The 27969-nt window shown below is 44.7% G+C and overlaps 1 protein-coding gene across 2 annotated transcripts in view; it reads left to right on the top strand.

The window, feature by feature from the left end:
* Positions 1-16478: 16478 nt before the first annotated feature.
* The window catches only part of KPNA3 (karyopherin subunit alpha 3), an 87570-nt gene continuing 76079 nt past the window's right edge, over positions 16479-27969 (top strand). The window contains exon 1 of one of the 2 annotated variants that reach the window (XM_030564657.1): positions 16479-16679. In XM_030564657.1, the coding sequence (XP_030420517.1) occupies positions 16599-16679 (81 nt within the window). In that variant the 5' untranslated portion in view covers positions 16479-16598. The remainder of the gene's footprint in view (positions 16680-27969) is intronic. The other variant, XM_030564668.1, reaches the window with a different exon arrangement.

Consider the following 27969-nt stretch of genomic DNA (forward strand, 5'->3'; position numbering starts at 1 on the left):
CCTCAGTTTCCCCCTCAACAAAGGAAGAATGAGGTCACTTAAACAGCTGAATCATGGAGAAGCGAGATATTTGACAACACTATATCTCCCTTTAGTGAAGCCTCCTGAAAAGAGCACTTATGCAGTGGTTTAAAGGCTCTTATCTTAGAGCCCAGATAAAACAAATTCCAACAACAAAAGTCTTTGGGTTCCAACTGCAGCTTCTGCTGCTGTTAAGGCCTCGGGCTTCTCCACTGCCTAGAGAGCTCTGCAGTCTTCCCACTGCTTGCTCAGGATCATTCTCAGGCCTCCTTACCGATAGACCTTTGCAGTCCACTCAATATCCCTGCCTTAGAGCACAACTTCTATCTACCTAGTTCAATCTCCCTGGAGCTTCCCTCCTCTAGAACTTTCTTTCTCCTCAGGAGCTTTTCCAACCAGGGGCAGCTCTATGTATTTTTCTGCCCCAAGCACGGCAGTCAGGCAGCTTTTGGCAGCATGCCTGCAGGAGGACCGCTGGTAATGCGGATTCGGCGGCATGCCTGCCAGAGGTCCACTGGTCCTGCGCCTTTGGAGTACCTGCCGCCGAATTGCTGCCAAAACCGCGGGACTGGCGGACCTCCCGCAGGCATGCCGCCGAAAGCAGCCTGACTGCCGCCTTCACGGTGACCGGCAGGCCGCCCCCCGCAGCTTGCCGCCCCAGGCACGCGCTTGGTGAGCTGGTGCCTGGAGCCGCCCCTGTTTCCAACTGAGCTCTCCTAAGGGCAAGTTACACTTCAAATGCTGAATCATAGAAGATTAGGGTTGGAAAAGACCTCAGGACATAGGCACCAACTTCCCCTCTGCCCCATGGGTGCTCGACCCCCCCACCCTGCCCCTGCCCCAATTCCACCCCCTTCCCTGCCCTGCCTCTTTACCTCCTCCTCCCCGGAGTGCGCCGTGTCCGCACTCCTCCCCCTTTCTCCCTGAAAGTCCTAAATGCCACCAAACAGCTGTTAGGCAGCAGGCGGGAAGCATTGGGAGGGGGAGCAGTGGGGATGCAGCGTGCTTGGGGGAGGAGGGGGTGAGGGCAGAGGGAGCTTGGCTGCCGGTGGGTGCAGAGCACCTGCTAATTTTTCCCCATGGGTGCTCCAGCCCTGCAGCACCCATGGAGTCAGCACCTCTGCCTCAGGAGGTCATCTAGTCCAACTCCCTACTCAAAGCAGGACCAACACCAATGAAATCATCCCAGCCAGGGCTTTGTCAAGCTGAGCCTTAAAAATGTCTAAAGATGGAGATTTCATCACCCCCAGGTAACCCATTCCAGTGCTTCACCATCCTCCGAGTGAAATAGTGTTTCCTAATATCCAACCTAGACCTCCCTCACTGCAACTTGAGTCTGTTACTCCTTGTTCTGTCATTTGCCACCATTTAGAACAGACAAGCTCTATCCTCTATGGAACCCTCGCTTCAGGTAGTTGAAGGCTGCTGTCAAATCCCCCCTCACTCTTCTCTTCTGCAGACTAAACAAGCCCAGTTCCCTCAGCCTCTCCTCGTAAGTCATGTGCCCCAGACGCCTCATCACTTTCATTGCCCTCTGTTGGACTCTCTCCAATATGTCCACATCCTGTCTGTAGTGGGAGGCCCAGAACTGGATGCAATACTCTAGATGTGGCCTCACCAGTGCTGAATAATCACTTTCCTCAATCTGCTGGCAATGCTCCTACTAATGCAGTCTATAGCGGGGCAGTTGCTTTGCTCCTGAAAAAGGTAGGCTGATCGGTATGGCTGCAGCTGTGGCCGCTTTGCCAATCAGGCCACAGCTGACCCTAATGAAAAGGCTGAAGGTGGTGCTGGGTCAGCATCTCTTTCTCTCTCTGGAAAGAGAAGGACCTAGCTGCCTGAAGGAGCAAGGGTACCGGAGGCTGAGCAGTGCTGGGGAAGGGCAAAGGAGCTGGGGAACTCCAACCGGGGAACTGCTGAGGCTGAGGCTTTGGTTAAGGCCTAAGAAGGTACTGGGGCTGCAGGGGGCAGCTCGGGGATAGACAGAGGCAGCTGGTCCAACCCTCTTGCCATTGATGAGTGGCCATTATGGACTGCAGTTTGCCCCAGTGAGAGGGGACTAGATGACAACTGGCAGTCAGTAGCCACTGAAGCAAGGTGAGGCTAGAGGATTGGGGGTTCCCACGGAGGGGAGACCCAGAGTGGGGGTACTGCAGAGGGCAAAACATCGAGGAAAAGGACATGGAGTCCCTAAGGCAGGCGAGACACCGGTTTGCACAGGGCGCTTCAGACTGGACAAGAGCTAATTCCCAAGACGAATAGCATGCTTCACTTTGCTACTCAGCCCAATATGCCATTAGCCTTCTTGGCAACAAAGGCACACTAACTCATATCCAGCTTCTCATCCACTGTAATTCCCAGGTCCTTTTCTGCAGAACTGCTGCTTAGCCAGTCAGTCCCCCAGCATGTAGCAGTGCATGGGATTCTTTCTTCCTTCCTAAGTGCAGGACTCTGCACTTGTCCTTGTTGAATCTCATGAGATTTCTTTTGGCCCAATTCTCCAATTTGTCTAGGTCACTCTGGACCCTATCATCACCTTCCAGTATGTCTACCTCTCCCCCCAGCTTAGTGTCATCTGCAAACTTGTTGAGGGTGCAATCCATCCCATCATTCAGATCATTAATAAAGATGTTGAACAAAAGTGGCCCTAGGACTGACCCTTGGGGTACTCCACTTGATACGGCTGACAATTAGACATCGAGCCATTGATCACTACTTGTTGAGCCCGACGATCTAGTCAGCTTTCTATCCACCTTATAGTCCATTGATCCAATCCATACTTTAACTTGCTGGCAAGAATACTGTGAGAGACTGTATCAAAGGCTTTGCTAAAGTCAAGATATATCACATCCACTGCTTTCCTCATAGCCACAGAGCCAATTATCTTATCATAGAAGGCAATCAGGTTAGTCAGGCATGACTTGCCCTTGATGAATCCATGTTGACTGTTCCTGATCACTTTCCTCTCCTCCAAGTGCTTCAAAATGGCTTTCTTGAGGACCTGTTCCATGATTTTTCCAGGGACTGAGGTGAGGCTGACTAGCCTGCAGTTCCCTGGGTTCTCTTTCTTCCCTGAAGCTGTGCTACAGTAAGCTTAAGCAAAGATGCTCCTATGCCAGTGGGAGAGCTCTCCTGTCAATGTAGTTAATCCACCTCCATGAGCAGTAGTTATGTCAACAGGAGAAGCTCTTCTATCAATGTAGCACTGTCTACATGGGGAATTTTTCTACCCCCAGCAACACAGTTATACTAATATAGGCCTATAGTGTAGACCTGGCCTCAGCTTTCCTCAGGCCTAGCTGCTCCTTACTTAATTAACTGCCTTCCAGCTAGTTAGGGAGATAACTAGTAGGTCAGTGTTGGTTCATTCTCTTCAGTGGAGCCTATCTCCAGTAGACTTGGCATCTGATTCCCTGTAAAGGGCCAGCCCTGTGACAGAAACAAATGAACTGGTGCCCATTATGGGTGGCCTTCTGAACTGAGTAGGTTGCAGAAGGTTCTGGATACTGGCAACACAGCTGGGCAATCTGTTTATGAAGCACACTGTCTTGCTGCAGTAAGGTAGTCTAGCGAGTTGAAGAGCTGCCAGGGTGGGAGAGGATAAAGAGAACAGCTCATGCAAAAGAACTCCCTATGCCACCCACACCCCAGAACCCATATCTTAGACCTGTTTTACCCTCCCTTCCCAGCTACATTGCCTTTAAGACTCCCACAATCCTAGGGATAAAGCAATCCCCTTGCACAGCCTTCTCTGTACATTTTAACGCCCCATATTTCTGTATTTTTCTTGTAGCCAGAAAAATGAGTTGAATATATTCTGGGTATCCATTAAGGTAAACCTCACATGGTTAACAGTGTATAACATAAAGACCAATGTATCACAATGGATGGTTTTAATTTCAGACTTTTCCCTCATTCTGCCTTATTTTCACTCCCTATATTTACTTTATTCCTGAGAATGTCAATATTGAAAGAGCCAAATAAAAGATCAAAGTATGAATTCATAAATGCAAAAGGACTGTAATTACAAATAAGATGAAAAAGGGTATAAATAGTGTTCTAGAAAATTATTTATAATAAAATGTATTTTGTGGGAAATAGGCAATTAAATTGTTCTAATGGCAAAGAGATTATGTTGGTTGAAATTAGTGTATCCAGATTCTAAAATATTTTCTTATCAAGTGAAGTAAACACACAATTTGCTGAGCAATGTGATGTTATCCAAACAGAGTTTGGCAGGAACAATGGTTTGACGATAACTATTTTCATATAAACAGTGCCATAAGAGTCTGAATTTGAACTTTTTGAATGAGTTATGTCATCTCTATTTTTAGCGATCTCTGTACTTAAAGTTCTTTCCCAATATCGAGAGGAGTTCTAACAAGATTTGACTGTGACATTATTTAGGCTTATGTTTTCAGATCGTACACTGAGTCTTAGGCTAGGTCTACATACCAAATTACTGATGTAACCAAAAGCGTGTTTTGAACTCAGTTATACTGGTACTAAGTTCAGTGTGGACGCTCATAATTTGATTTAATCATGGTTTATATTGCTTTAGTTGAGGGAAATTCCTTACAGACATAAACTGAATAGACACAATAGATATAAACGGAATTAAGGGGGCCCTCACAAGGCTTTGCACCAGTTTAAATAAATTTAAAATTTAAAAACACTCCTTTAGTTAAACCACTGAAATGTCTACATGAAGACCAGGCCTCCAGCCCCAGTCCTACAAACCGTTCAAGCAGGCAGGCCTCTTTGTCTGCATGGAGCAAGTGTAGGATCAAGGCCTTACTGAGGTGTACAAGGCTGTGTGGATGCTCTGTCAATTTAAACCAGTTTTACTTCTGTTTTACTATGCTTACGCTACTGAGCCTATGTCGACATAGCCCCTTAGTGTAGATGCCTGGTACATGGAGAGAAGGAGTTTTTCTGCCAGCGTTAAGAGGAACATTCCGCTGAATGTTAGCTACGTTGACAGAAGTGCTCTTCTGTTAACACAGCTGTGCCTACACTGGTGACAAAAACCCCATAGCTGTGTTACTCAGGGGTGTCCTTTTTCACACCCATCACCCTGGGTAGCAGGTGAAGCTTCCCCTTGGGAAGACTAGCCCCTGCCCCATCTCTTCTGGCTGAGGCCTTACCCCCTACTCACTGCCCCCCTCCCCATGGTCCTGGAGGGTGCGGACGCTGAGAGCTCAGCTCCAGCCAGAGTCGAGCTCTCAGCCCTGGCCAGAGCTTCAAGCCCAGAGCCCCTTCCCAGTTCCATTCATGGCCCCACCCCCATGCTGCCACCACTGTGCCTCTTTCCCCTGAGGCCCTGCCTCCCGTTTGCTCCTTTCTGTTCCCCACCCCCACTGCAGCCCTGTAGTGAAGCGAGACTCACCAGCATGGTGCCTCCTGCTGGTTGTCTTGGGAATTAGCTCTCCAGCATACCGAGCGCCTTTTTTCTAGGAGACGGGTAACTGTCCTGCTACAGGCCCAGCACGTACTACAGGAGGTGAAGGCCGCTTTGCCGCCCGCTGCTCGGGCCTACCTCGACCGGGTCGTGCGAGAGGGCACGCCCCGCCCACCCTGGGACCTACGGACCTTTTCATCGGGCCCATGGACCCAACCGGCCCCCCTGCCCCTTCTCCGCAAGCCGGCTGCACTATCTGCAGCCAGTCCGCTTCCAAACCACGCCAAGGAAACATCTCTACACGCTTGTGCTCCACACCCTTCACTTTCTCACCCTCGTGTCCCACCCCGACACAAAGTGGAGAGACCTCTTGCCACCTCTCAAGGGTGAGGAGCCCCGGTGGGCCAGCCTCTACTCTATCCTGGTCCCGAGGCCCGCTGGGGACATCAGTTGGCGGCTCCTTCATGGGGCTGTGATCACAAGCTTGTATTTGGTGTGGTTTACCCCTGTCTCAGACACCTGTCCCTTCTGTGGCGTGAGGGAGACCCTGGCGCATGTTTACTTAGAGTGCGCCAGGTTGCAGCCCCTATACCGGCTCCTCACCAATATATTGTTGCGTTTCTGGCTGCACTTTTCCTCTCACTTCATTCTCTATGCACTCCCTATCCGTGGCCCCACAAAGTCATGGGACCGCCTGGTCAACCTCCTCCTTGCCCTGGCTAAAATGGCCATCTACGCAACCAGGGACAGGAAGTTGGCCAATGGAGACTCCTGTGACTGTGGGGCTTGTTTCCGATCCTCTGTCTGTTCATGCATCTGGGCAGAGTTCCTCTGGGCGGCATCCACTGGCTCCCTTGACGCCTTTGAGGAGCAGTGGGCGCTGTCCGGTGTTCTCTGCTCAGTGTCCCCGTCAGACTCCCTTCTTATGACCCTTTGACCATACTCCTGTTCCTCTTCTTTTATGAGTTGTCCCCTGAAATCAGTTGGGTTTTGAGGTCCTGTAGATCCTCCCCCTAGGCTGGAGGGGATTCTTTAGCAGTGGGCGGGCTTCCGCCCGCCCACTTCCAGGAGACCCAATAGGTACAGGCCCCAACACTGGAAAAGCTCTGGGCTACAGCGGAGTATTAGAGCCCCTTCAGCCCTGAGGCCCACAAATTGGCCGGGGCCCATGCAGTAGTCTGCCACTGCCCCCCTTGGGGATCTTAGTCTCCCCCAGCCTCCATTATGCACTGCCCATGCCCATCACCAACATAGCTATGCTAATATAAGTTTTAAGTACACCTCTACCCTGATATAACGCTGTCCTCAGGAATCAAAAAAAATCTTACCGCATTATAGGTGAAACTGTGTTATATTGAACTTGCTTTGATCCACTGGAATGTGCAGCCTCGCCCCCCCAGAGCGCTGCTTTACTGCGTTATATCCAAATTTGTGTTATATCAGGTTGCATTATATTGGGGTAGAGGTGTATGGACCAAGAACTGGTTTAAGCTAAACTGCAATAAGCCACTCCTAAACCAAAACTAGTGTCCACATAGGGCTTTGCTCTTATTTAATATCATACTTTTGGTTAAAACAGTGCAATGTTCTCATATAGGCAAGCTCTTGGTGTCTTATCCAGCCCTACTCTCTCCTGTCTGCTCCCTCCCAGGGAAATACCCCTCAATTAAAATTCTCATAAGATTTTAGTTTATTTAGATTTATCAAAAGACAATAAAGGTACCTGTCCTAAGCTCCAGCCACATTTGACAATTAAACATAAATATCTGCCAAGTAACCAATGACAAAACCTGCAGCAACTGACCAGCCCTAACAGCAATGGAAAAAAATGTAGGGGGAAAATATTTCACCCTCTCAAAAACTCTACTCACAAGCAACATCTTCCCAAATGACTACAGGTGTCAGATTGCCTTGGGATCACGCTACAAAACTCTGAGCTGCTAATAGATATAGATGGGTGACTGCCAGATATTCAGACTCAGAGTAACAGAAAAGACAAGCGCTCCTAGATAAAACTGGGGGTGTTTCAGAAGAATTTGGGACATTCTCTAAGGTCCCAATCATGAATTGAGCTCAGTGTGGGCACAGAGTTCTACCCATGCTGAACTCATTCTGGAATTGGGACTAAATGACTGACAGATGGCTTGAGATTGGTACCTTGCACCAACTGTGACTACCTCATTTAGGATTTGATTCAACACAGAGACCACAAAAGAACATACATTTCTCCTTATGATCGGTAAAGTCCAATTCTCAGTGTATACGAAAGATAAAAGATGACTTAATTAAGTTCAGTGGCTGAAATGTACTGATTGGCATATACTTATGTACTACATTTTTTGTCTGTGATGATACTCTCTATATGGAAAAATTTAGAAGTGTAATTATTGATGATTTTGTATAACTTTGTCACTAACCAACCTAAAATAAACAAAAGAATGCTTTTAGGAAGCTTATACCATTTCTTGTTCTTGTTACAACCATTTGCCACTTTCTGTCCAAGATCCACTGTTTTCTATGCACCAGAAGAGGTCATCATACTGCAATTTATTCCTTGGTAAATTCATCTAAACAGAAACATTGTCAATAGTTCCCTACATCAGCCTGTAGGGGGAACTCAGTCTCCAAAGCCAGGAAAAATTGTGGAAGAGTTTTGTCATATAATTTAACTGCTCTTGCATGCCTGTTCGTTTAACCCTTATGTCCTATACTGCAGAAAGAGGGATGAACAAATTTAAGACATTGACATTATGTACACTATAGCAATCTTCAAAGACATCCTCTTCTCTTTACAAAAATTGAATATAGTAACTCTCACTTTATGTTGTAGTTATGTTCCTGAAAAATGCGACTTTAAGAGAAATGATGTTAAGCAAATCTAATTTCCCCATAAGAATTAATGTAAATGAGGGGGTTAGGTTCCAGGGAAATTTGTTTCACCAGACAAAAGACTATAATATATACACACACACACAGAGTATAAGTTTTAAACAAACAATTTAATACTGGTACACAGTGATGATGATTGTGAAGCTTGGTTGAGGTGGAGGAGTCAGAGGGTGGGATATTTCCCTTAGTGCTAAATGATGAACTAGCAATTGGCTGAGCCCTCAAGGGTTAACTCTCCCACTCTACAAGGCACCAGGAATGGAGGGAGATATGTGCATTTCCCCTTTCAGTACATTGCCTTGTTAATTAGATCAGCTTGCTGAGATCACAGCTGCTGCAAGCTCCCTCCGTCCTGAGCCCTGCTCTATGGAAGATGGGGTAAGTGGGGTGCAGGAGCTGGGGAGGGGGACATCCTGACATTAACCCCCCTCTTCTTTCCCTCCCCCCTGGCACAGCAAGCAGAAGTCTTGGGGAGCAGCTCCAAGGCAGAGGGCAGGAGCAGCACATGGCAGTGGGGGGAGGGACACAGCTGAACTGCAGGCAGCTGCTGCACAGGAAAGTTAGGGGAGCAGGGAGCTGATAGGGGGCTGCCAATCCACCCTGGTCCCAAGTCCCCCCAGCTAGCTGCAAGGGGCTGCTCTTCCTTCAAGCAGTAGACAAAGCAGGCAGTTGCCAAATGACAGCATTACACAATTGTAAACGAGCATGCTCCCTAATTGATCAGCAAAGTAACAACTAAACAACGTTGGCTGGGACAACTTTAAGTGAGGAGTTACTGTACATGATTCATGGCCAATAATGCTAAACCTTATATATACTACTTTGTTCATTGAATCTACAACATATAAACATTCATGGGCACTGACATGTGTGCATATATATTAAACCATTGAAGTTAACAGGAGTACAATGTAACTATGTTCATTGCTCAAAGAGGATGACTTACAATGGTTAGGGGAAGCATACCTTTGAATTTCCTGCCTTTTCTGAGATTAAAAATCTCAGTTGTAGAGTTGCATAGCAGTCACTTACCCTGGACACTAGTCCTGAGCTTAAAGTAAAAATCTATTAAACTTTGTAGCATATCAAGAGCCTGCTAATTCTCTTGACGGCTGAAAGAAGGAGACACTGCTGCTGTCTGGAGTATCTTCACGCCTGTAAATGTGGCTTCTACTGTTTGGTAGCAAGGGAAAACAACACTTGAGTCAAAAGGAAGAAGAAATCAACAATCAGAAGACTCCTGCTATAGAGAGCAGAGACCCAGTTACCCAAGGCCCACAGACAGCCAGGAGGAGGAAGGCCTTGTCTACGTGGGAAAATGCACCAGTTTAACTTAAATCAGTTTTTAAACCAGTGCAAAAGGTTGAGTAACACTCTTTGAATCCTTCCACTGGCTTTCCCTTCTCTACAGCACCAAACATTCACTTTCAAGGCCCTTCACAGTTAACCGCCACCCTATCTGACATCTTTTATTCTCTCTAGAGCTGTCAGTACCTGCCTCCAACTGGCCTGTGATGCCAGCCCCAGCTGCTGACTTGTTACATTTTCAAACATCTTCATGCTTTCCCCCAGGCTGCCCTTCACACCTGTAAAAATCTGCAAAGCTACTCACCTTCAAATCCCTCCTCAAAACTCTTCTCTGCCAGGGTGCCTACCAAACACTTGACAACGGTTAGGCTGCCAGTGTGCAAAGAGCACTGGCTGTCACACTAAGCAGTGATGTCTCGTTGTTTCTTTGTAGTCTTCCATCTGTCTGTACCCATCTGCTATCTCTTGTCTTATACTTAGATTGTAAGCTCTTTGGGGCAGGGACCTTCTTTGGGATGTGTTTGTAAAGCACCTAGCACTATGAGGTCCTGGTCCATGATAATACAAATTATAAATAATAGCCATAATTTTCCAGTTTAATTAAAACCTATTCCTGGTCAATGTAAGCCAAATCACTCTTATGCTGAAATAAGTTTTCACATAGGGGTTTCCACCTATTCTGCTCTATTGGTTTAAATTCACATCCTTAGGTTATACCAGTGCAAATTTCCTGCTTAGATAAGACCACAGAAAAATCACTCTTCTGACCCCCAATAAGATCTGCACGAGTGATCTTAAAAAAAAATTCACAACTGATCTCACTGAGAAGAATCTAACTGTAATGAAATTGACAATACGTGCACTTCCAATATCTGGGCCAGTTATGTCTTCTAAAATCCAGTAATCCAAATATGCCTTTTAAAAACTAACTACACAGACTTCAACTGGATTCTCTGTTTAGCTATTCTTCAATCTGTTAACTCCCTGCTGTCCAGAGAGCAGTTAGCAGGATTAGGGCCTACATTAGATTTAAAACAGCATGGATGACAATATAAAAAGGACATGGTAAGACAAGGTAAACAAGGAAGATCATGACATACTATTGTGTTTGGATGTATTCTGTTACAAGCGCTTCAGTTTTAATTAAAAAAATTAATGCCTGGGACAGTGTCCAGAAAGAGGGCTGAGGTGGATTTAGAATTATTTTGAACGACAGATAAAAGACAATGCCTCCTAAATGAGAAGATAGTAAAGACAGTTCAGCAGCTGACCTTGGTCTGAGGAAATCCCACTGCTGGCTCTTGTTTTTTTTAGTCTTAGGCATTTATTATTGTATCACTTCACACTAGACAGTGCTTTTCATGAGGGATCTCAGTGTATTCTTTTGCCCTGTACCACACTGGCATCCTGAGCAGTTTTTGGTGATGTGGACTAGTTCAAACCTACCATTCTGACAATTATTCAGATTGCTGTGTTGTTACATATGCCTGTCACCATGGCATCTGTCATAGCTGTGAATGATCTTTGAGAAGCGTTCTTACCATTTAATCTTCTCTTTTACACATCTAGGAGAAATACAACTATATTTAGAATCCCCTTGGATTGTAATTCAGGAATTAAGAGAGCCTGTGCCAGGCATCTGCCATATAATGAATTGTTCCACAGCCTCTTGCATTCTTTTTGGGCATAAACTGAAATCCAGACACTAAACAATGTTACTACTATACATGATTCTACACATATTTTTAAATAATAATAAACTGATGAAATTACAAACCCAAGGAGTGGAGGTATATGGAGGAAATAAATTTAATCTCAGATATTGACTTTTACTTATTAAATATAACAATTAGAGTTCTAAACCATCTACAAAAAAAATAGTTTGTATTTCACAAATTCCCTCTCTCTTGGGTATTTCAAAGCACCTATCACTGTGGTTTCTAATCACCTACATGGAGATCATTAATACTTTTGACACAGATGTCAAAGGTTAGATCTAAGGAGGGAATATGTTTTGAATAATACTTGCCAGCCTTTAACTTCTAATAATCTAGGAGGCATTCACTCTGACTTCAGTATCCCCAAATTATAGTTATGGTGATCTATACCAAAGTAGCAATATTGATACCGAAGGAAACCTACTAGAGTCTGAGACTAGAAATAAAAATCTTAGCTATCAAACATGAGACCTTTGTTGAAAAGAAGTCTGGATCTTTTGAATATTTTATAGTAAACAGAGGTGTTTATAATGTAATTTTTCTTTTAGCAACCCATCAGGTTTATAGCCATCAGTCAACTCAGATTGTGCATACTGAGAGTAGAAAGATCTCCTGCATGACTGTCACAAATAGAACCTTGCTGTTATCTTTTGAAGCCTAGATCATTGTTATCTCTTCAAAAACAAGGAAGTCTTTTTCTCTTTATACTGATTGAACTGTACCAAAGATTTACCAGGTATTTTCTATACAGCTTTTAGATAAACATTTTTTTTGTATCTGTAGCATCCACACTATTTAACAAACTGTTACTTATTATCAGAGACAATAGAAAGGCTAATGGAATGTTGGCAAAGCCTGGGACAACTTTGTGCCAAATATGTGGAATCTATTTAAGTGGGGAGGCTGGATTTTCATTTTCTATTCTACTTGGCCTTACTCTTATTTTGAATTTCTGAATGCTGAAAATGTACCTGGTGCTGGACAGACCAGAAGAGAGAGAGAAAGTTTAATATTTAAATGGACAAACAAAACAATACTCCAAAACAGTGGAGCAGGGTGAAAATATAATGGTACCAGAATGTTTTTCTTAAAGGTGATTTGCAAAGGAATTTTTAAAGATGGCACTTGTATCTCTGTTTGCTTCTTTCATGATATATAAAAATGGTATGAAAGTTTTTTGGTTTTTGTTTTTTTTTTTACTGTTTTCCCTCCTCTGCTTGTTTTGTACTTTTGGAAATATCAGGAATATCAAAATTTGGTCTTCTGTAGCTTTGCTGGACGACATCCCTGGGAAGTCTCAGGTGCATATTGTGATCTCTAATGCCTTAGTTTATTGGGGTGAAGGTACTGAATCTTTGTGCAAAATGTTAGTCACTGCAGTTAAAAAGATGTTAACAAAAACAAACCTTAAAGACTCTTCAATATATCGTTTTGTAATAGTTTAACTACATTTGTATTAAAAAAAAAAACAATTTGAGTTTAAATCAGTGCAATCCCCTGTTGAGGACACTTCACAGTGGGGATGGGTCACACACAATTTAAATCAGTTATTAATGCCAATTTTGTTAAATCAGTAGAAAACTATGTGTAGATAAGCCCAGGTGTGTGTGGGGTGACCTCCTATCCCCACTCCCTGTCAGTTGCTCCATTCACACACCTGTTCTTGTGATGTCATAATTTAATTAGTTCTACAGACATAGTTTTACAGCCTTGACACAGTGTCTCCTATTCTCATTATATTTGATGTTTTACTTAAAGCCCCAGCAGTTAGTGGCCAGTCATGAAGTGAGAATCACAGATTTCATTAGGGAAAAAAGTTTCTAGCCTTCATGGTTGTGGAGAAAAGCTTAAAAATACACTCTGAGTGCACTCCAGAGGCACTAAAACAGGCAATTTCTTACAATAAAAAGCAAACAGAGGACTCCCTTGAGCTGTTCAGGGCCCCATGCAATTGCTTAGTCTGCTTATGCTTAGCGCCGTCTCTGACGGCATCCTCACTGGTGCTGCACTTCCTGAAGGGTGTTGCTAGTATTACTAGGGGCATTACACAAAGTTCTTTGTACTGCAGTGAGATAAGCCACTTTATGATTCTTCCTCTGTGAATTGTGGGATGACTTGTCTGTCCTTCTGGGCACCTTGGAGGAATTGTGGGAAGGTATAGCAGGATAACCAGCTTTCAAGTGATTTAGCTGCATCCTCGCTGCAAAGGTTTTAGCCTGCAGCCTCAGATGATCCAGCTAGCCTGAGTTAAAAGCACCACTAAACTTGGGTCAGAGGGTTGTGTATGTGGATGGGAGAGGTTTGGAGCAATACCCAAGTAAGACCCCGAGTTAACGCCACAGTGAAAATCTACTCTTAGATTACATTTTGCTAAGAAGACTAACATTTATAGAATTCATGGGGAAAGCGTATGAACCTAATATCAGCTATCATTAGAGAGTTGTTCAAAAGTATTAGTGCAGTCCTACTCTAAAAAGTGACTATGTACAATGGCATCACCTTGCTCAACAGATCGGACAATGTAGAACAGATCCCTGTGTGTGTTTAAAGAATAGCTGCATACCTTAGTGACTGAAATAAAACCCTGGTATTATAAGCACTTATGTATGTGCTTAACTATTCAAATAAGTACAGCCATTGTGTTCAGTCAGAATACCTGTGTAGATAGGTGTTTGCAGATAAGGGCCTAAGATTTGACTCTTTTTGGAACCGCAGAACCAACATAGTTCATAAATTCAAATTACAACAGGTTCAAAAGTGAAGTGTCTTTTCTGCTGCTGGACCACATTTTGTGTGAACCCCACAAAACCCTGTAATTTGTGACTTCAGAATCCAACCCTTTTGTCTGTCCAACTTTTTATAAACTGAAGTTGCTGAGACTAGGAAATGTTGTTCTCTGTTAACAAACAAACAAAATCAGATGGAATATATATTTGCAAGTTTTAAATAGGCAGCATTGTTACCATGGAATGTCTTTTCAAATGAGCTGAATGTTATGATGCGATAGCTGTCTCAAGCTGTGCTTGACATATACTAGATATTTGTTACTTTAGACATAATCGGACTTAAGTTTACATCCCAATGAGATGCAAAAGGGGATGTGTGCCTTGTTCCAGATTCAAACAACACTGTATCAGTCATTCTCTTACCATTTTCTCTGCATCCAGAAAGGCTAGATTTATTCTTTTTAAAGCTTATTCTGGAGTAAACATTAAAACCTATTTGTAGACTGGAAGTTATAAAAATCTATCTTTATTTTTAACACACTTTTTGTGTAATCTTGTTTAGAGCTGTGCAGCTAAATGACCTCGGGCCATGTTATAGATCTCATAAGCCAAACAGGGTCAGGTGTTCAGGTCAATATTTGCATGGGAGACCACCAGGGAAAGTCCAGGGTTTTTAGGAATCTGTATTGATGATTTTGACCTTGTTCTTGCTACAAAAAGGTGTGTTTTTACTTAAGTTTAAATCCAAATGAAGGCAAAGAACTTGACCTGCTAAGTGATAGCTCATGTGAAAACTACAAATTGCTCTGTCTTTCTTCACTAGGATTGTACCTCAAGTTAGTTAACTCCTGTTAAGAACACACTGTTACTCTATAGTGAAGATAAGGCCTTAGTGGGTAGCCCTCTCAATGGCTACACTAGGAAAAGAAGTGTGTCTTTAACTTGTATTAAAATCCTAGCATGGACAAAGCAAGTTAGTTAGCTTATCAAACTTAGGGCTAACATTATCCATTAATATGTGTTAAAACCAAAACTGGCCTTGCCTACACTAAACTTTTAACATGTGTCCTTTAATACATGTTAAAGTACACTTTTTCTCCTAATATGAACATGACTAGTGAAGAAAAGGCCACAGTTAGTTCTGAATGGATGTCTCAGCATGGTGTTGCTTAGGGGTTTGGCAGCAGAAAAGAAGCACATAGTGCTTCTGGACATTGATTCAGTTTATGATTCTAAAAGTATAAAACTAGTTCAATACATACATATAGTCTGTTTTGTTGTTGCTTTTGTATGGAACAAATAATACTTTGCTTTATGAAGGCTATTTTGTCATTGGTTCTCATTGTCATTATACCCTGAGGAAATAAACTTAAGAGGCAGTGGACCTAAATCAGACTGGCTGAGGTAATCAGAGCTGACACATACGGGATTGCAACCCCAGGTCTGTCAGTGGTGGAAGTGGATGATTCTACTTTGAGGCAGTGATAGCCTGAGACTCTGAGTGAGTGGGTCACTTGAAACTAGGCAGTTGCCAATTAGCCAAGTAACTGACACTGATACATAGCTTGAGGCACAAGCAGTGTTCCCAACTCTCATGGTTTTATTAAGTCTTCCACTATTTGGGGATTGTCTTAAAGCTGCAGCACCTAGGGTGACCAAACAGCAAGTGTGAAAAATCGGGATGGGGAGTAATAGGAACCTATTATAAGAAAAAGACCCAAAAATCAGGACTGTCCCGATAAAATCAGAACATCTGGTCACCCTAATAGCATCTGGACTCAGGAATACAGGGCAAGCTCAGTTTTCATTTAAAAAATGTTTCCAGCTTCCACAATTGCAGAGAAAAGCCTGAAAAATGTACCCCAAAAAGGACAGAACTGCAGACTCTAGCTTGGAGGAGCTAGAAAGGAGACATCTAGACATGCTGCCTGGATGCTGGAACTAGAAGTACCAAGGTGCTGCCATACCCACTGGCTTGAAGTGGTACCATCATATACAAGGTTTCTAATTTGGGTCAATAGCTCTCAGCACCCCTTCTCCACTTGCACGTGCTACAAAACCCTGGCATTGGCAGGGGCACCACCTCCCTAGAAGACCATCACGCACACCGTCCTCTGTGCGTTCCGCCGGCAAAGCGGACTGGGCGACCCACAGCGCGTCACAATGCGGCTCACAGAGACTACAAGACCCACAGCGCAACGCGGCGTACAGTCGCGAGACCCCAAACCGCATTGCATGCCGGAGCCTGTAGTCTCCGCATCTCGCTACTGCAATGGCTTCCATGTTATGCAAATTAGGCGTCCCTCAAATTAGCATAAGGAAGGAACGGCAAGCAGCGGCGGCGGCGCCGGGCCTGAAGCAGAGGGGGTGTGTTCTATAGTATCACGTGCCGCGCTCTTCGTCACTCAGCAACGGCGCGTGCCCCTGCTTTCCATCCCCCCCCTCCTCGCGCTCGTCACTGAACGTCCCTCTCCCCCCCTCCCCAGCGCCGCCGGAGCCGCCTCGCAGTAGCTGGGAGCCGCCGCCGGAGCAGCCATGGCCGAGAACGCCGCCGCCGCCGCGGGCCTGGAGAACCACCGCATCAAGAGCTTCAAGAACAAGGGCCGCGACGTGGAGGTGAGGCCGGGCCGGGCCGGGCCGGCGGGTCCCGCTCCCGCTCCCGCCGGGGCTGAGCTCGGCCGCCGCCTCCTTCTCCTCCCCCTCCTCCGCCCCGGGCGGGCTCGAGGGGAGGGGCCCGCACCCCGATCCGAGCTGGGCGGCTGTCGGGCCCGGCGGGGACAGCGGCCGCCGGGGGCTCGGCGGCGGCGCAAGGAAAATGCCGCCGGGTTTTTCTTCTCCGTCATGCGGGCGCGGCCTGGGGAGGGAGCAGGGAGCCCAGCAGGGGGTGCGCGGCCGGCCGACCGCCTGCCCTCGCCGCGGGCCTGCAGCCTCCCATGGCGGGGCTGAGATAGGTGCAGGTGGGGGGCTGCCTGGCTGGGGGCTCGATCGCGCCGCTCCCCGCCCCGGCTTGTTCCACATGGGGCTGCGTGTGGGGCTGGGCCTGCCTGGGCGGCGGGATGCGCCAGTGTCCGTGTGGCCCCCTCCTCGCCCGGCTAACCAGCTGCCTCCTCGTCTCCCTGCCTGATGCTCGGAGGGATCGGCGGCGCCTGCATGGGCTGGACAATGGGGCCGGCTGCCTTTTGTGTCACCCTTTCGGGCAGTAACACCCCTTCCCCCAAACACCCCGCCGCAGGTCCCTCGCATGTCGGCGCTGGTGCTAAAGGCGGCCACCTATTTCTCTCTTAAATGTTGTAGGCCTGCCTAGGCCGGGCTATAGGGGCCAGTGGCGAAACTGCAAGGGCCGCTCCCACACTCAGTTGAGCTTTTTTTTATCACGCACACTGTGATGGTCGCTGGTTTTCGCTACCAATTCTTGCTTAAATTCTCCAGTCTTTAAAATGACACGAGACGGTTCTTGAAATGAGGGCAGTAGCTTAGCGGTGTAGATCTGCTAAGAGTCTCTATCTACTTACATCAAGCAGCATAGAGGGATAGCTTTCCTTAATCCACTCTCCAAATCTGAAATGCTGTCTCTTTTACAAAGGTAACTGAATCCCCAAGGGGATTGTTTAGGTATTTTGACTCCACTCCCTTAAGTACTGTGGGCATCTTTCATTGTAACCACTATGGAAAAGAGAAATTCGGAGGGGCTGATGTCTGTCATTTTCTAGCTAAAATAATGAGGAAAAAATCTCTCTGAAGTGAAAGCTAATCTACGATGAAAAAGGGAATGGTGTGCCTAAATATACTGTCAATGTGTTTTGACCCCATTTGAGAGTGTTCCTCAATTATGTTGCTATGTTTGATTATAACTTTTAAATAATCCAAAATAGACTTTGAATGTACACCCTTTTAAGGTAAATTTTGAGTTGGAGCAGAATTCACACCTTTACTACTATTGTTTGGGTGGAGACAGTTCGCAGACTTAGTTTAACAGGAGCCATGTCTTTGTAAAGATGGCATTCACAATGTAAACTAGTCTTATCTTAATTTCTGTTCAGGTTGGTGGTGGTAAATCTCCCTTGCACACACAGCGCTTTCTATGGAGAATGCAATCTTTTTACAGAAAGGTTTTCTCTCTCCATTTTGGGAGACAATTTAACAGTGATAATTGGATTAGCGAAATATGTCCCACCCTTACCCCAAGTAATTGGCTTCTATCTTCTGTTTTTTTTCCCCTTCATTTTCAGTCTCAGTCTGTATTTTTTTTGTTTGCCTCTCCCTCTGTCCTTTTCTTTCTTTCTCCCTATTGCAAATACTGGCTTTATTGTAGCAGTGCTGAACTTAAGCTTCTGCCTTCCCATCCATTGGCCTAACAGGTTGAAGATAAAAGCAGGGACAAACCGAGGGTCCCCACATAGCATAATCTGATCTGTCATCTAAACTGCCTGATATGCAGATGTTTGAAACTGGTGACTACTGAGCTGAGGGGATTTAAGGGCTTGTCTGTATGGGGAAATTGGCAGGCATGGGAATAGTTATACTAGAATAGCTATAGTGGAGTAACTCCCTCATGTGGACACTCTGTTCTTGTTAATTACTCTGCTTTGGAAGCATAATCATTTCAAAATATGATCAGGGGAGTTATACCAGAATAGCTGTTGTGGAATAATTCTGCTTTCTCTATGCGGAACGCAATTTCCCTGTGTATAGAGTGACAAGATGTCCCAATTTTAGGGACAGTCCTGATTTTGGGGTCCTTTTCTTATATAGGCTCCTATTACCTCCCACCCTCATCCTGATTTTTCACATTTGCTGTCTGGTCACCCTACCTGGAAAGTAAGATGCTTCAGAGCATGTCTATACAAGGTGATGGGTCACACTGCTTAGCACATGTTGAGCCGAAGGGTGCATCCATGCTAAGAAAAAGGGTGCTTAGCTTAAACCTGGTAAGGAAACCTATTTCAGATTAGCATTGATGCCCATTCCTCAAAAATGTTCTTCTTGAAAGGAAAAGTATAGAAGTATATAGAAGTTGCACATTGACCCAATTAATTTAAGGTTAGAAGTGTGTGTTAAATGAATCTTAGAATCTGATAGAAAAAAGAATCAAAATCAAAAAACATACGGCTTTTTTTAAAATCCGTATTACAGTAACTTTGGTGGTAATCCTTTTTCTGGCTGTCCAGAGTACCCATCTTGAAGTAAACAGTAGCAGTATCCTTTTTAATAGCTTTACCTAGCTAGCTATTAGGCTGCCAGAATATCCAGGAGATTATTTTAGAAGAATATTCCTTGTTTTGCCCCAAAACGTTATGTACTTACCATCTGGTGATACTAATGGATTGAGCTGTTTCTGAATAAAAGATACTGTTTTTGACAGGAATGTTCCACTGATTTAATAAAATATATGCTATACTGGGCAAAGCAATAGAGCTCTGTATGGGACTACTGTAGAGCCCCGCAGTAGGACAGGGATCCTGCAGGACCTGCTGTTATAGTGGGAAAGGGATTAAAAATAGTACCACAAAGGGGGCTCTACAAAGCAGTTGCCTCCTGTAAGATTGTGGATCTGGTAACTGATATGGTTTGAGAATTATTTGTGCTTTGGCACTTGTACCACAACAGAGGTGTTCTTCTATTATAGGAGATACTCTTAAAAAAAAATTAATGTTCATTTCTGTAAATAACTTAAGTAAAGAATATCTACTAAAAGCATGATCTAAACTGTTGACCAAAATGCTCCATAGCAATTTATCATCTGTTGTTTGATTATGGTTACTGACTTCTTTCTGCTAACCAGGGTTGAATTAATGTAGAGTACATTGTTTAAGTAATCATCTTCCTTTAGCTTCTATTCAACTAATATTATTGAATATTATAAAATCACTTTTGGTCAAGTACAAAATGTTCTGGCAAACCAATCTACTTATTCTTTTCTTAAGTTGTAATTAACATTTTCACTGTTGGGTCTGCTATGCTGTAACAACCTTTTCTTGTTATAACCTGAGTGGTCCTTATATTTTTTTTAAGGGAAGAATCCTTCTATATGCAAAAAGGCTAGTTCTCTTGTAATGCAGGGCTAGGTCTTTGAAAGAGAGCATAGTGGGACTTTGTGGTATCTTGTGTACCTCAGAGCCAAGTTTTGTAGTACTTCCTCTGTAGGAGAAAAGAAAGTGGTATCTTGGTGAGCAATTGGGTGGCCAGTGGATTCATGAACTGTACAGTCCACTGACTGCAAAGGATGGGCCACTGGACTGCCCTGGTTCCAGACTTGAGGAAGAATTGTCTCCCTATCCCTGTGCTGGTTGCCCGCATACACAGCCAGCCAGTCTACTTAATCTATGCCCAGGGGATCAGAATTTCAACCTGTGTAGTGTTGTTAATATCTCAAAGGTGGTCCTTCTGAAAAATGGAATAGTAATAGTCTAACACCAAATTGTAATCATGAAATTAGCTTATGTTTTGTTTTATAAACAATGAAAAGCCTTAATTGTTATTTCACAGCTCAGTTTGTACTTTTAAAACATTCTTTGCAGTTTTAAAATCTATAGGAAAAGACTGATTTTTAGTTTCTCAATATGCATAGGCCCTGCCTGTGAGAGCTTACAGTTATGCAACACTGAAGTTGTGTAAGCCTTTTATGGAGTTTTAAAGTTTGCTATTTAAACTGGGTATATCCTGTAAAGGGACAAAACCACTTAGGGCATGTCTACACTACAAGCATTACAGATGCAGCACTGCAGCTACTCTGCGCTGGTGTAGACACATGTTACAGCAATAGAAGCTGTTTTTCTTCAGTCAGTACCAAGTTGAGTAATTAAGACCGCTGGTCAGGGAGACAACCCACTTCCTTCCCTGACAAACCAAGGGATGCACCCCACCCATGTACTTATTTGCTGCACTGTTACTGACTTTGGGTATGGCTACACTTGCAGCTGTACAGCGCTGGGAGTTAAACCTGTCTTCGTACAGCTGAGTAGGGAAAGCACTGCAGTCTGGCCACACTGACAGCTACCAGCGCACTGTCGTGGCCACATTTGCAGCATCTGCAGTGGCATTGGGCGCGAAGCATTATGGGCAGCTACCCCAGCATTCAAATGGCTGCAGGGTGCTTTTCAAAAGAGGGGGTGGGGTGGAGTGTGACAGGGAGCGTGGTGGGGAGAGAGAGTGGAGTTTTGGAGCCGACACTCTGTCAGCAGCTGCCTTGCAAGTTCCGACCTGTTCACTGAAAGCAAATAGCCTTTGTTTTTTTTCCTCACAGACCAGATAAGCAGTCTCCCCGAAATGGATCCCCCCCACCCCCCCCTCCCCCCCCGGTATGCCACACTGCTTCTCTTTTCAAGCCCCTTCCTTCCCCTCTCTTCAAGCAAACACTAGCTGTGGGCGTTCCAAAGGGAGCTCATTCACAGCAAACAGGAGCTGTGTTTGTTTTTTTGATAAACAGGTCCCTGAGCCCCTAGTTCACAACAAAACAAAGAGTGATCTTTCTTTACTTAGGATTATGGGAAGGTTCCGAAGGTCAGTTACAGCGTAGTAAGATTATTCTCTGTTTACGCTGGCATCCCAGTGCTGCAGGAGCAGTGCTATTCTCTTTATTCCTCCCGTGGAGGTGGAGTACAACCAGCGCTGTAGCCAGGGAGATACAGTGCTGTATGTGCCTTGCCAGTGTGGCCAAGGAGTGAGTTACAACGCTGTAACTCTCAAGTGTAGCCAAGGCCTTGGACTCTAAATACATTCTGTGAGTGGTGTACCTGAGCCCACTTATCCACCGATGTCTTAAAAACTCCCACACCCCAATCTGGGTCTATGCTCTTTATGTACTATTAATGTATCTCGTGAATCTTGTAATGGATAATTGTAATCCATCATAACTCAATCCTTTCCCCAGATGTACAGTACCTTCCCTCTTACTTGTGTAAATTCTATTTTAAATATTAACTTCAATAAAATTTTTATATCCATCCCCTTAGAGGCAGTAGCTAGGTTGACAGAAGAATTCTTCCTTCGACCTAGCTGTTTTTATGTTGGGGCTTACTTAAGTTGACCTAAGTTTTAAGTGTAGGCCAGGCCTTGTACTAACAAAGTAAAAAATAAAGTACAAACTGTGAAATAAAGTATAATCAAACCTTTTAATTTAGAAAAGCAGTTATAAAAAATCAAGTTGACACTGACATTGCAACTAAACTGACTTTAAAAAAAAATGCAATTTGATGTTGAGGTTTCTAATTTGCTGTCTACCTGCAACCTCTACACCTGTTCCCTCAACCCTATCCTGTCCCACCATCCCTCACTCTTGTCACCCCTTTCCTGCCCTCCCTTGACTACTTGCCTGGTTCTGGTCTGTTACACTCATATTTTTGTTTAGAGCCATAAATAGCACCCATGCACAGACTCATGGTGTCCTGCCAGTTATTTAAAATTACAGATCACACCATTTCAGTCAGCTTACCCCTCTACCAGCAAGCAGTCATAAATAAAATAACCTACAAAAAAGAAAAACGTTAAAGTTATGTAGGTTGCAAAGTAAAAAAACCAAAACAACCCCTTCTACCCCGAAGTCAGGAAATGCATGATCTGCAAGGTTGCCCATGCACCCTTGTGTGTTGTCCTGCACACTGTATGTGAAGTGGGGAAAAAGTATGTGATCATGTAATTAAAACTCTTACAAAGCATTACATAAGAGGCCAGAATTAAGGGTGCATAGGCAACTATTTAAGGCATTTCCTAACTTTTGAGAGCTTGACTTTGCAACCTAAATTTGTGTAATTTCAGAAATTTTTAAAATGCCTCTACCTTTCTCATATACAACTGTAATACCCCAAGTCATGAATCAGAAGCATTTGAACCCTGAATCTTCTGCCATGCAGCACAGCTTTCTACCATTTGAGCTACATGACTGGCTACATTAGATGGTAGCAGGAGATGGCTACTTTCCCAGGGAGGGGAATGAGCTGCTGGTGTTTATGTCCTGAGACTGTAGGAATGAGCAGGAAGAGATTGGTATGGCTGCATTTGGGACTTACAGAGGTGCCCAACCCAGCACTCTCTCCCCCCTACCTGGAGTTCAGGGAGTTCCTTTTTCATACAGTGTTCCCAAGAAAAGGCTAGATTCCAGGGGCATGGGAGTGTACCCTAGAGTAGTTAAGCACTGTAACAGGTTACCAAGGGAAGTTGTGGAATGTCTCTCAAACCTGTTCTTAAAAAACCTCCAGTGACAAACACTTGTCGGGGATGGTCTAGATCAGGGCTTCTCAACCTTTCTTTCTGAGCCATCTCTTCCCCCCGCCCCACCGCATACATGCTATAAAAACTCCATGGCCCACCTGGTTTCCTACATATGAAAACCAGGGCCTGCGTTTGGGGGGTAGCAAGCAGGACAATTGCCTGGGGCCTCATGCATTGGTGTCAGAATGAGGCGGGGAGGCAGGGTACCATGGTCCTCCCACTTTTTGAAAGTGCATGGGTCTGTCCTGTCCACTTTTCACCCCCATCCTTCCTCTTCCCCTGGAGGCCCCACCCCTCCCCCGGCCAGGCCTGCAGCTGGAGCATGGGCAGCAGGGGTGTGTTTGTGTGTGCTGTGCTGCAGACCCTCTGCCTGCCCAGGGGCAAAGAGCAGCCCCTGGCCCATGTCTCCACCCTTACCTCCCCTGTCCCCTGCCCACACCCAGGGCAGGTGGAGGGTCTGCATCTCCTCTCAACTGCCTGGCTGCGGGGCTCTTATGGCTAGGCTCTGGCTCCGAGGCCCCATCCCCCAGCCGGAGCTGGTTGGGGTAAGAGACTTGCAGGCAGCTTTGGGGAGCTGCAAACCCTCCATCTGTCCTGGGCGGGGGCCCAGGGGCAGGGACCCAGGCCAGGGGCTGCTTTCAGCCTCTTTCTCCCTCCCTTCCCTCTCTTCCTCTGCGCTCCCCCCCACCCGCTCCTGTGGCAGGTGAAGGGTCTGTGGCTCCTGGGCCGCTCTGGCTTGGCAGGGTGTGGGGCCTTAGGCAGAAGGGGCAGGGTCCCTAGCCTCCCCCCACCCCCCCCCTTTTGGGAAGGCTCCACCCGGGGCTGGCTTCATGCCACAGGTGCCCCCCCCCCCCCCCAAAGCTGGATTATTCAGGCTTCAGCTTCAACCATGGGTGGTGGGGCTCAGGGCATGGTCTTCAACCCCATATGGCAGGGCCTTGGCTTTCTGCCCTGGAGCGAGTCTAATGCTGGCCCTATTCAGCAGCTGCACTGAAACCTGCTTGTGGCCCCCCAGGGGGCCTCAGATCCCTAGTTGGGAACCACTGTTCTGGATGATACTTAGTCCTTCCTCAGTGCAAGGGTGTGGACCAGATGACCTGTTATCCCTTCAAGCCCTACATTTCTGTGAATCTCTCTCTCTGCCATTGTTTTTATTGCTCTGGTGGTTTCCAGGTGTTCTCAGTGTAGTGTTTGCTGCAGCTTTGGCAGCTGTATGGCCCTGATCTTTAGAATGTTTGCTCATGTTCAGTTATGTTGGCATGCTGCCAAAATTTTCTGGCTGATAGGGGCAGTGTTTTTTTTTTTTTTACACCTTATTAGTCAGCCAAATCTGAACAGAATTTCATTCAGTAAATGAAAGGTATGTCTCTAGATGTGGGCCTCTTTCTCTGCCAAATATCAAAAGCCTTCTGGAAGCAGTGGAGATGTTAGAGCAGGGATAGGCAACCTCTTGCAAGTGTGCCGAAGGCAGCACACGAGCTGATTTTCAGTGGCACTCAGGCTGCTTAAGTCCTGACAACCAGTCCCGGGGGCTCTGCATTTTAAAATTTTAAATGAAGCTTCTTAAACATTTTAAAAACCTTATTTACTTTATATACAGCAATAGTTTAGTTATATATTATAGACTTATAGACAGAGGCCTTCTAAAAAGTTTAAAATGTATTACTGGCATGTGAAACCTTAAATTAGAGTGAATAAATGAAAACTCGGCACAGCACTTCCGAAAGGTTGCCGACCCCTATGTTAGAGCTTCTAAAAAAGGTTGTAAGAGTATTTTATAATGGAAAGTGTTAAGCGGATAAGTATTGCTACCAGTTTTCCATATAATAGCACTCCCACACATTGGCTCGTGCTTTTCACTTGCCCCTGATTCTTCTCAAAGGCCAGATGAATCAAATGGGAAGCGAGCCATAAAAGCAAATTGTTACTATTTTGGACCTATGGAAGGAGGGTGTTCCAAGATCTGGTCTCTGTTATGTTGAGGGGAATGTAGCATTGTTACTTCATCTGATACAGTACATCCTCGGAGAGAGCGCCTGTCTCATGTTCCCAGGGTAACCAGTGTAGATCCCAGAGCACAGGTGTCATGTGCTTTCTCTAGGACAAATTGTCAAATGAGTGGTTGCCCTTCTATGCCCATTCTGTTCCAGTTTTCAAATGGATTTAAAATTTTTAGTCCTATGTAGAGTGCATCTCCAAACATACTCCGGTCTGTTCTGTCTCCCTTGACTCCAGTCTTCAGGGTAGCTTTTTGAGGAATGGCTAGACACGAATATACTTGTATTTTGAAAGCATGGAGCTGGAAGAGAGCGAGAAGCTACTGAAGGATAGCTCTTCAGGAGCTGCTTCTCTGGAATAATTCACCCAGTTCTAGTCTATCTCACAAAACAGATAATAGAACGTAGTGGAAAATGTTTAACTTTTCTGCTAAACTAAAATGACAAACGTCATGGAAGTCAAATCTACTATACTATCTTTGATTAAAAACATTACAAAAAAATCCCATCATGTGAACATAACTTTTTCAGTATATTTAAATACAACTTTTCTAGATTTGGTGGAGTAAAATCTTTGAATGTCATTTTTTTTCTGAAGCTACAAGCGAGCATTTTCAGGTAAATTGGAAATGGAAACAGCCCCTCATAACCTGCAATGTTGTGAACTGCATGGAATTAGTTGAAGTATGGGATTGACTATGTCAAATTCTTGACCAGTGACTGACTAATCCTTGGTAGAGTAGTGACAATTATAAGGTCTAATAGCTATAGTCTAAAAAAGCATACTATATAACTCTGGAAAGGATGGAAACTTGAAGTTTCTAGTAATACTTAGCATTTGCTTCTAAATACTTAGTATTTGCTGGCTGGTCATACAATATTCATCTTTAAGTCTCATTCCACATACTCTTGCTTTCCTCTTCATTACCCATTCAATTCTAACAACTTTAGCAGCTACTGCCTCTACCATCTGGAATGCCTCTTATTAAGTATAAAAAAAATTAATCTCTAACTTCATTGTCTCCCAGCAGAAAAAGGGTGCTAGAGTTGTCAAAATTAGTTTGGGGAAATCTTCAGATTTGGTATTTTCTTTCAGGACCAAAAACTGTTGAACCATTATTATTACAGTAGTCATAAAAGGTGCTAATCATAATTCTACAGCAACTATCACAAATTCCTAGGATGACAAAGTCCTTATCCTAAAGCACGTACATTCTAAAAAGAGCATAAGAGAAGATGCAGCAGACAGGTAAAATGGTTAGGGTGATGGACACATGTTGTCTTCATTTTTTTTTTCTTGCTTAATTTTGTTTGTTGGTGTTGTGAGGCCAGGAGTGGGGTGAGAATGACGGGAAGGGAAGTTGTCTGGGGCAGTAGTTTTCTAGGTCAAGGGTTCTCAACCTTTTTGTTTGAGGACCCCTCAACATGTTATAAACTCCACAGCCTATCTATGCCACAACAACTGGCTTTCTGCATATAAAAACCAGGGCTGGCATTAGGGGGTAGTAAGCAGGGCAATTGCCCAGGGCCCCATGCCACAGGGGACCCTGCATAGCTAAGCTGCTCAAACTTTGGCTTCAGGCCTAGGTGAGCTGGGGGAGGTGAGGTTTTGGCTTTCTGCTCTGTGCCCCAAGGAGATTAATGCTGCTCCTGCTTGGCAGACCCTCTGAAACCTCCTCGCAGCCTACCAGGGGGCCTTAGACCCCTTGTTGAGAACTGTTGTTCTAGGTTACTTGTCTCTGGCATGCTTAGCACCGTGGGACTCTGATACTTGATTGGGGTTACTCAGAGCTACTGTAATAACAGTATAAGGTACAGGCTGGGGGAGAGAAATGGGCTCTGGCTGGGTTTTTCCACACCTTAATGCTGTTAGGGGGAAGTCTCTGCGCTTTTTGGAGCTGCTGGCTCTACCTCAGCAGGTATTGGTCTAATTCCCCCAGTTAATGTGGCTAGGGTTCTGGGATCACATGCCTACTCTTTCAGGTCAAGTAAACTTTCCCAACCATTTTGAAACTTCTGATGCAAGTACAGTGTGGCTACTAAAGTACAGCAAGCACAAAATACCACCTATATGTTGCACAGACATTTGTATTACATGAGTCAAGTCATTTGAGCATTTCTCATTGAATCACTCACCTTTCACTGAAAATTTATTTCCCCATATTCCATCACTTCTGTGGCTATTTTTGATAGTGACTTGAACTGCAATTCTGTGTCCATGCTTTTTTACACTGGTGATTATCAAACTACTGAACAAATGGTTCTCTGAGATAATTGGTGGAAGTTAACACTACTTATAGTTATGTTGCCATCTGCATGCAGGGTTGGTTAGTATATGATAGACTGTCTTTGCAGCAAGATTTCAAAGGTTATACTTTTAAAGAAAATATGGAAGCTTTGCTGTATGGATTTACTCAAAATTAATAAAAAATAATTGTTGGGTTCCATACTCAGTAACTGATAATCATTTGTTTAATTTGTTGGGATTTGACAGAAAAAAATAATTTGAAAATCTTGTATGTCTTCACCAGTAGTAATGTTTTCATGGTCCTGATTATGCCTTCAGCACCTGTGTAATCCTTTAGTCTGCAATGGGCATAATCTGAAGTCCAATGGAGATCAGATATTACTGTGATACCATGGAGGAAGGCTGGCCTTGTAGTTCAGCTTGTGGACTGGGACTCTGGAGACCTAAATTTCAT

The sequence above is a fragment of the Gopherus evgoodei genome, chromosome 1 (genome assembly GCF_007399415.2).
Source record: "Gopherus evgoodei ecotype Sinaloan lineage chromosome 1, rGopEvg1_v1.p, whole genome shotgun sequence".
In the NCBI taxonomy this organism is placed as follows: domain Eukaryota; kingdom Metazoa; phylum Chordata; order Testudines; family Testudinidae; genus Gopherus; species Gopherus evgoodei.